A 10,366-nucleotide genomic window follows, 5' to 3' on the forward strand; every position below is an offset into this window, starting at 1 on the left:
GCTGTGCATAAGGCGTTAGGGTCGACTAGCACATATGCTGTTATCCGCCCAATTTACCAACCAATATTTTCTCTTCTTGTACATATAAATATCGTTGTATTAAATAAATGGTACTTATTTGCTTTTCGTAAATAAATCTATCAAATACGAAAATCTAATAAAAATATTAACATTGACAGGATTGTAACCAGAAAAGTAATGTACATGTACATGGAAGTGAATTAACATCAACTCAAATCACATAAAATGAAATGAATTCAACATTTGAAAGTATCTAGAAGGAACCACAGGTGTTAAATTGCATATTTTGTTTAAGATAATTAAAACAATTAGCTCCTGTGGCCAGGAGCAAGGCAAGACCAGCGATTTTATTGCCTTTCACAAGCGAGTATCCTTTTTTTATGTCATTAAAAAAACAAAATATATATATGAGAGAGACAAAATCTTTATAAAAAAGACAACTAAGGAAGGAAGAAATCTGCCAAATTAAAGGGGATCCCTCATAACAACTGAACACTATTACGTTTTGCGTGAGATCCTTCTCATTCAAACGTTAATTACAAATGGGTTCGTCTTTTATGTTAACTTTATTCGACGTTTATTCTTCTTCATACTTATCAAACTGTTTATGTATACTTTGTGTACATATATGTTTTTAATTGTATTGGATTAATTGAACTTTTATGTATAGCATGATGATATTCGTTATAGATAGGTATGATAGGCGCTCCTTTGTTATATAAGTTCATTAATTTTGTGTGAAAGCAGAAAAATAAGAAACTCATGATTGCAAGCGTTTGAATAAATCGATCAAATAATAAAGCAGTTATGAATGTTTGAAAAATGATATCTCTAAATCTATATGCGAATCTCAAATTGGCAATTGGGTCAATGGATTGTGATGTATTCGTGGACAATTCTTGTTTGTTGTGTACACAAATATCAGTATTTTCTATTTTCTCCTTAGTGCCTTCTTCCATAGGGCACTCCTACATACAATGTATTATGGATAGCATATTATATTATATATTTTATATGATATGTGTTTATATTTGTGTTTGAAATAAATTGAATCGAATTAAATTGAATATATTGTGAGAATCTCAGTTTGAAAAGAAATTATATATTTGCACACCCAATGACGTTAGAATACCAGTCATTCAAAAAGGGCATTGACTGGAACGCGGTCCTATACAGAGTGAGTCAAAAAAATGTCCCACTTTTTAAAAGTTGTACCGTTTGAAGTATGAATATTTAATCATGGGTTTCATGATATGTCTTGATAGAGTTATCCTCCTAGTACATATAGGTACCATTTTCATTTGAATCTCTGCATTTTTTCTGACTCACTCTGTAGAGCTCTCAATGCTTCATCAGTCAGGGGTTTCGTACACAAATAATTTTGGCAGAAAGAGAATAAATTGCTGAGATTATTATATGTATCATGCGTGTGTGTATTTGACAACAAAGTGAACGCTAATCAGTATACGCTCTTAGAATTTAATTACATGTAGGTAGCTGCTGGTTGTTTTAGTGAATTACCCGATTCTAGGCAATGGTGTGAAAAATTCAGTGCCACAGGTTTTGACCATTCTAGGGGCAATTTACTTACAACAGAATCATATTTCATACCATCAAGCAATACATATTGGGGGTGATATTCTGAAAACTTCTGATTTTCAGAATACCGAATTAAAAGTATGTTAAGGGTATTTCAACCCACAAATGAACCTTCAGCAACGACTTTCTCGGATCCAGTACTCCAGTTTGTACATACAATTTGACATTTGAAGACCTAGGTTACTTTGTACAAAAGTTAGAATATCTGTAGATGTTTGAGGTGATTTGAACCATGTGCTAATTGCGAACTGGTCTACACATTATTCTACACAGACCAATTTAATTGTTGATGTTTATGTGTGACCAATCCTTTCTCACCTTATATCTCAATCAAATAAATGAGACTGCTACCAGACTACTCATCATAATATAATATCCTCCTATTTTAATGATCTCATTTCCCATACCCGTATCATCCAAATCTCTTTTCAAATTCAGGCAAAAACTCTAGCCTTTGTAACACCTTTCCTCGTACTTGTAGATATACATTTGTATGTATCATAATTTCTAAACACTGTTAAATATCTTTCATTGGAATGTATCTCCCAAATTGATCTGAAATTAAAGAAAGATTCTTTAAATCTAAATGTGAATTAATCTGTGTAAATTACATGACTAAAATAACAACTTCCACCCAACATTAAACTCCACGTATCTTCGTTATCAGAATAGTTATCATTGCACTCAGAAAATATATGGGATCTTTCGGTTTTTTCCCTGATTCCTTTTTCATTTAAGAAAAGAAAAGTACAAGAAAGGGATAGATTGTTAAAAACCATCACTATAACAATAATATATTTTGAACACTTTGGAGGACAGTGAAACAACAAAAACAAATCATTACATTGTCTTCTGAATGGAATAACAAATAAAGGTGATAAAGGATCCTCGATGAAAAAATAGAAGTGAACCTTATATTCTTGTAATACGTACTACGACACATCAAATACAAAGACATCCACACCAAGACCAGACAAGACAACCGATAACATTATCCACAGAGGCCAAAAATAAGTCAGTTTGGACTCTTTGGAGTCGGTGCAAAGTCGGTTTGCCAGTGTGACTGAGGTATTAATCATACCTCGAAAACCGACTTCAAATCGACCGATTCTCAGCGATTCGGGGAAATGTAATAATGTGTCCGGTTGTCGGTCTGGCATCTTCTGTCATTTAAACCACCAGTGAATCGAATTTTCCATATTTCATATTTAGTACTTATTCTCTAGAATAAGGATGTTAGTTCATCTTCTTAACTGACATAATTAAGAGAATGTATTCAAAATGAGAATAATGAAAGTTTTGAAATTTTGAGCAAAGGGCTCAAGTGTGAAGTGCATATGTGCATGGAGAGACATGAATAATTAACACTTTGTGAGCACCTTATAATGCTTAGTTGATGGGAATATACTGACAAAATTGGTTTATATCCTCCCAATTCTAGATAAATGAATCGAGAACTCTATATCAACAGGTTACAGCATTACACATGCAGAGTGTTAAAGAAAAGCGGTGGTAGAGATTGTATTCTTTTATTTTCCTCTCTCCTTTTGGTCTTCTCTCTTTTCCTTGTTTTCTCTCATATTTCTTAGTATTCGATGTGTTTGTTTGTGTGTGTGTTTGTGTGCGTGGGGAAGGGGGGCAGGTCAACCTAGCACTGGTTATGAATGAGGCGTAAAGAAATATTGATCCGCCATGTTTTTGTTTTTTTTCGCGCAGATCTAAAACCAGTTATATTTCAGGCCCCCAAAATACAGAGAAACAGCATGGCAATAGGACTGTTAATTGTCGCAATACGCAGTACGGTAATGTAGGCAGACTTCTAAAGCCGAATACGAATCTGAATGCAAAGTCCAATTCATAGAATGCTTTCATACAATCACGCTTGAATGTTCCTTCAGAATAGACCAAATATCATCACTACTAAATGGTACGGGCTAATTTACACAGTAGTTCAATGTTACATTGCAATAAGTAACATGGTGTTTGGAGAGCACGGTGATATATTATCATCAAGAGAAAAACGTTGTGGGTGTGAATTGCGTTCAACATGGCGCTGTTTTCAGCAGCAGCAAAAGGAGACTTCCTGAAGATACAATCATTAATCGACTCGGAGGACAAGTCAGAGGATTCGGGAGGAGTTGATGTAAACTGCTCGGATGCGTCAGGCAAGACGGCCCTCCACATTGCTTCGGAAAATGGACATTTGCAAACGGTTAAATGCCTTATCCATCATGGAGCAAAAGTGAATGTGGTGGATGCTAACCTACAGACATCGGTTCACTTATGCTCAAAGGAAGGCCATCTTCATGTGGTAGAGCTGTTAGTGAACGAAGGAGCAGATATTGATTTTGGTGACAACATCGGGGTAACAGCTCTTCACATAGCATCATTCAAGGGCCATCTTGATATTGTCAAATACCTTGTTAGGAAAGGGGCACAGCTTGACAAATGTGACAAAAAAGGCAGGACTCCCTTGTCTTGTGCTTCCCAAAAAGGCCATCTCCAAGTCGTGGAGTTTATTGTAAACGAAAGAGCAGGCATTGGAATTGATGATAAAGAAGGGTTTACAGCTCTTTACATTGCGTCCTTCAAGGGCCATCTTGATATTGTCAAATACCTTGTTAGGAAAGGGGCACAGCTTGACAAATGTGACAAAAACGACAGGACACCCTTGTGTTGTGCTTCCCAAAAAGGCCATCTTGAAGTCGTCGAGTTTATTGTGAACGAAGGAGCAGACATTGAAATTAGTGATAAAGACGGGTTTACAGCTCTTCACATAGCATCATTCAATGGTCATCTTGATATTGTCAAATACCTTGTTAGTAAAGGGGCAGACCTGGGGAGACTAGGTAATGATTACTATACACCTCTACTCCTTGTTTTAGACGGTGGCCATCTTGACATTGCAGATTACCTTTTGACAGAAGGAGCCAACATTAACACGTGTGGTAAAGGTGGATATTCAGCTCTACATACTGCATCACAAACTGGTGATATTGATGTAGTGAAATATCTAACCAGTCAAGGAGCAGAGCTGGATAGGAGCACTGACGATGGTTGGACCGCACTTACTTTGGCTTCATTTGGCGGACGCCTTGACATTGTCAAATTCCTTGTTAGTAAAGGCCGGGGCTCAGCTTGACAAATGTGATAAAAACGACAGGACACCCTTGTTTTATGCTTCTCAAGAAGGCCATCTTGAAGTCGTCGAGTATATCGTGAACAAAGGAGCAGGCATTGAAATCGGTGATAAAGATGGGTTTACAGCTCTTCACATAGCATCACTCAAGGGTTATCTTGATATTGTCAAATACCTCGTTAGTAAAGGGGCAGACCTGTGGAGACTTGCTGATGATTACTGGACACCTTCAGGCCTTGCTCTTAATGGTGGCCATCTGGATATACATGAATTTCTTTTAAATAGAGAAGCAAGAAAGATCGTTAAGCCATTCATTGGGTTTGAAGAGGACCACTATGACTACATTCGCAGTACGTTTGGTAGTAAGGCTCTCCATAGCTTAATGCCCCGCCCATACTCCCCAACATACGATCCATATCTTACCAGTAAACAAGACAGCTCTAGCTCCTCGAGGAAGAGTATCACAGAAGAGACAAAGATTATAAGTCTGGACGAGTACAGCATCAAGGTTCCAATTTCACCAGACGATGTGGACAGAGCCAAATATATCACAGCAGAAGCATTGACAACCATTCCACCTGACTTAAAGCTGGACAAAGACGAAGTTATCATCTCAGTTGGGCTCAAGCTATCCCCTCCTGGTCTTCAGTTTAAAACTCCGGTGGAAGTCACGGTCTCGCATAGCGCTATTTTCACCAACCCAGACAAGGCAGAAATTGTGCTATACACCCGAAGGACTGGTAAGATCTCCCTATTACCATAGATCCCATATTTCCATATAAATTCCTTCTCTTGTTGTGACAGTGCAGAGAGCCCCTGACTGCCACGACGAACCCATCACAATTATGACAGAGATCTTCACACAAAATCCTTCCCTACTATTCTTGATATCATATGACCTCACTTCAATGTTGACATTCCTCTGGGAATGTTCTTATTCACTGAGTTTTACTTGATAAATTTCTATTAGAATAGAAATTCGCTTGAAATAAAATCTGTTTCAGTCTTTGTGTTTGAATAACTTTTACATCGCACAGTTCAAACAGCCGCTCTTTTCGGGATTCTTGTAGAAAGATCGAAAGAAAGTATGAGAATGATTTAATGCATAAAACATTTTGTTAATAGCCAATTACCAAAAAGCATTTGACATTTTTGTTTACGTCATTGACCATCATAGTCAACAATTACCCTCCAACAAGGCTCCTCAGTGAACCCGCAAAACTTATTTCATTTCTTTATTTGTGAAACTAATCCCAGAGTATGACATTTCACTGCGTAACAAAATTAACACGGTTCCCTCTCTTTTGTTGTTGTTGTTGACAGAGTCTGATGAATTTTCAAGGATATTTCTTGCTTCTGACAAAGCTGCTCGGTGTGTAGTCGCCAAAAATCACCTTACTCTGTACTTAGACCATTTCTCGGAATGGTGGATTATCTCCTTAATCAGGAGATACTTCATCGGTAAACGGCTCATCTGTACGCCCTACGTTCCCCTGTCAACGGCCAGAGATGTCATGAACTACATCTTGCTAATTATTAAAGACGACTTCTGCGGCATGAAAGAGGTAGATTTATCATGAATTAACAGTTCGGTATTATGTTATCTGAAAAAGAATTCAAATAAATAAATGTTGAAATGGACAGAAAATCCTTTAGTAACTCCATGCAGTTTATAGCAAGCAATGGAATTGGGACGGAACGTTTTTTTTACCATGTTCTTTTAATTGCCTTTTGTTGTGCCCCCGGTCTTCCAGTGGTTACGATGTCAATACTTGTTTGTCTAACGTTTTCTTAGCAGAGGGGTCCGTGGTCGGAGGGGGAAGAGGGGGGGGGGGCAGGGTGGTCACAACAAATATCCAAAAAGATACAGATATAATATTAAAAACTGATAAACATTCGCATCTTGAAGTAAATGATTAGTTCGAGACTTTATTTTTACCACCCAGGTGTATCTGAGTCCCTTGCAATTGCTGCAGTACATTGCAGTGCCCTCTGGAAGAACAGCACTATTACAATTATTGCAACTTTTATTATTATTATTACTATTATTGTCATCATCATTGTGTCAATATGGATCCATATATGTTCAACCTTTTGCAGGATACCATACAAGACTACAAGGTAGCCTTTCCTGGTGAGCAGTACTGTGTATATTGGGGACAAGGACCCCTATTTGTCCGACATTTGGAAAACGAAGACGAAGTGTCAACACAGGTAAAAATCTCAATATATTTGATACTGTAGTTTCCCCCGAAGTAAATTATCCTGACAAACAAATCGTCCGTTTCTTATTCGGCATAGTCTAATATATATATTTTTAACCTGGGGACTCAAAGTTACGAGGCCATTGCTTTGCCACTGAATCGTGACTGTTCACAGCGGGGGTTAGGGTAGGGGGCAGCCCCAACAAATCAAAACAAAACAAAGAAAATGCAATAAATGATCAATAATTCATTGAATTTCCCCGGTCCCTAACAGGAACAAATTCCTTTGTACGCCAATGCATTATGGTTCAAGGCATGACCACAGAGGATCGTTTTCTGCTGATGACCGGGGGAAAATGCATTGAATTATTGATAATTTCGTAGGGTGTTAATTTATGGTTATCTCTGATTTTCTTAGGAACTCGAAGAATGTGCTTTCTTTGACATGACGACCCATCGGATGCCGTTCACTCTTCAGCCACGTGAAAAAATAATATCCGGAGTTCTCGTCATATTCATCTTGAAGCAAAAAATCACGAAGCGTATCGCCTGCAAAGTACTGTACAAAGGTAATATCAAGGGCATGCATTCTTTTGGGGAGGGGGTGGCTTAAAGACTTCCACTGGCAGAGAAAAGTGTATTCTTGTGCAGTTCCAGGAATGATTATTTCCTGAGCTTCGGAGTGAAAAACATCAGATTTAACACGAACATAACATTCCACAAACATTATTTCTTTCTTTTTAGGCGTTTTAAATAAGTTGTGTAAGAAAGACGTTAATCACAGAATGCGGAGAAACAGGGTATGAAACACTGAAACGGATGGCTCAAGACCGAGAAACTTGGAGAGACACTTGATATAACATTTTGATTGGGTCACTGAACCTGTCATAAACTGACAGATCACTATTGATGATGAAGAAAGACGTGAGATTTTACGAATTCAAAAAACGCATTTTTATTGATACTAAACAAAAAAGCTCCTGAAAACAAAACTGAACTCTCTACCAGTTTTGTCGATCCTGGTATCATTTGTTCATGTGATATGATTCTACTACTGCTGGTACTAGTGAATTCGACCAATATCATTGGAACTAAGCTAGGCCGTGTATACAGCGCCACCCTGTACCGTATTATGTACGTTATTGTTTACGTGCAACGCTACACAGTTCATTTGGTGTAGCAAAAGCACAATGGCAAGTGACTCCAATTTGGAATAGTAATCATTTTAGGCTAATCGCTTCTCATCACGTTAAAATCATGTATTCACAATTCAGATGTGCCGCATGAGAATCCAATTGCCCAATCAACTCCGACAGGATCTGCATCGTCCAAAGGCAAAGCTGAACCAACTGATGTTGCACGGGGAACATCCAAATGTAAGATTTAAACCAAAAATATATTAATATTTTGTTTGGTTTTGATATGCAGGGCATCGTTTTACGAAACTGTCATGGGTACAAGTGAAAAACGTGTGTAAAAATATAACACGCTTTCAATGGGATGTCGGTGAGCTTGTTATAATTATGAAACAATGTCCTTATCTTGAGAAAATTTGAACAAAATCGAAACAAATAACGTTGTGAGTGAGCTTTTAATCTTGTGATTTACTCTCATGAGTGCAAGATGAAAAGCTTTTTTGTATTTGTGCTATTCTGATTTGATTGATTATTACATTTTCAGCACCACAGCTCCCCGGAGAGCAGTCAAGAAGCGAGCATCATCTTGAAACGATAGGTTCAACATCACCTGAGCCTGCAGACACAAAGGGTAAGACTATGTCCTATCAGGAGCGGTTCTGGAGAAATACATGTATAAATATTACCGTTTTTTTTTTGGAGGGCGCATCGGGATGCAGGGGATTGTTTTCTTCTAATTATCATTTTCTACATGTGCTCTTTTTTGGGGGGGGGGGGGCTCTAGAATCGCTACTGCGGCCTATATTTTTGAAATTGGCCTTTGTTTTAAATATCCTTTAATGTATTATCATTGTATTTTTAAACCGTATAATTTCTACTCTGTAAATTTAACAATTGTATCTCTTCACTACATGTTCCATGATATTTTCTCAATCATGTCAATACAAAAGAGTAATACAATACAATTCAAGGGTCAACATGCGATAGATAACGGATCAATCAGAGTTCTTTACAGCACAGGTCGGAGTCTGGTTTTAATCATTTTCTTAAAGCCTTTTTTACGTTGCTTTATTTCAGATAGAAGTAGTCATACTGAAGTCCTTACAAGACCTAGACCGTTGACTCCACCATCGATAGAGTCACCGCCATGTGAACGTGCCTACCAAGTCACACATGAATTGATAACAGAGACAGAGACAGTTGGTAAGGAGCTGAGAGATAAAGTCGTGTTCTAGGCTCAGTAACAACACAAATGTAAATTGATCCTCCAAAAAAATAAGCTTATCTCCTCAATCAATCATAATTTTAAGGTGAAATTTGATGTTATGTTACAGATAGTAACGAACGAAATCCTTTGGCAAAACATTATTGTTAATAATTATGCTACACTCGATCCATGTGTAATAAGTGGGCAGGCTACCTGAAACGGTTGCTGGAACTTAACCGTGGTAATAATATCTAAAGCCCTTGAGAAGCACATTATTGTGATATACGCTTATTTCCTTTACATGCTCTACGGAAATTTGAACGATGTAATTGATTAATACTTCATATCATCTCTGTGTTCGTTTTGTTTTCAGCTTTGATGTCATCTAAAGTGCCCATCTATTCATTAGAGTCTGCAGCAGAGGGGGGAATGGGAGTCCTAGTCCCAGCAGAATGGTTAAATGTGGTGTTAATCATTTTCTAAAAACCTCCTTTTTAACGTTGCTTTATTTCAGACGGAAGTAGTCCTACTGAAGTCCTTACAAGACCTAGCCCTTCGATTTCATCGGCAGATCCACTGTCACGGGAACATGCCTACCGAGTCACACATGATTATGTAACAGAGACAGTAGCTCCACCAGCGTGTGCGGCACACATTGTCCAAGAATTGGTTCCAGGACTTTCAGCCCACCAAATGCACCCGCGTTCTGGGAACGTCTATAATATTATCAACGTCAAAGAGATGGTCATCAACAATCCCAAAGGGAATCATTCTGAAGGAAATACTGTTGCCCCTGCCCCTGTTCCAATTTCTTCCACAGTACCTCCTTTGCTACAGCATGAGCTGCGTTGTCGGTTGAACAGGGAAAGCCCAGTTTTTGATGACTGGAGGGGTCTTGCCAATCAGCTTGAACTTCAAGACTACATACAATCACTGGTCCAGAGCAGTGCAAGAATCCGACTAAAGAACTACTCGTTCTTGCTGAGAGTCAAAAGAAGATTCAGAATCTTGGGGACTTGGCCAAGGCGTTCGAACGCATGAATCGTGGGGATTGTCAAGA

General features: G+C 38.1%; 1 protein-coding gene and 1 long non-coding RNA gene across 2 annotated transcripts; both read left to right on the forward strand.

Annotated features, from left to right (window-relative positions):
- Nucleotides 1–3,667: 3,667 nt before the first annotated feature.
- Nucleotides 3,668–5,522, forward strand: LOC115924664 (ankyrin repeat and SAM domain-containing protein 6-like). Its single transcript, XM_030987384.1, has 2 exons — nucleotides 3,668–4,042; nucleotides 4,911–5,522. The coding sequence occupies exons 1-2, from the start codon at nucleotides 3,668–3,670 to the stop codon at nucleotides 5,520–5,522; spliced, it is 987 nt and encodes a 328-aa protein (XP_030843244.1).
- A 2,973-nt stretch (nucleotides 5,523–8,495) lies between these two features.
- On the forward strand, nucleotides 8,496–10,002 carry LOC115924771. The gene is made up of 3 exons (XR_004064428.1): nucleotides 8,496–8,730; nucleotides 9,177–9,302; nucleotides 9,821–10,002. It is a non-coding gene; the product is annotated as an uncharacterized LOC115924771 (long non-coding RNA).
- The last annotated feature ends 364 nt before the right edge of the window (nucleotides 10,003–10,366 follow it).

The sequence above is a fragment of the Strongylocentrotus purpuratus genome, unplaced genomic scaffold (genome assembly GCF_000002235.5).
Source record: "Strongylocentrotus purpuratus isolate Spur 01 unplaced genomic scaffold, Spur_5.0 spur5_scaffold_16, whole genome shotgun sequence".
NCBI classification, from domain to species: Eukaryota; Metazoa; Echinodermata; class Echinoidea; order Camarodonta; family Strongylocentrotidae; genus Strongylocentrotus; species Strongylocentrotus purpuratus.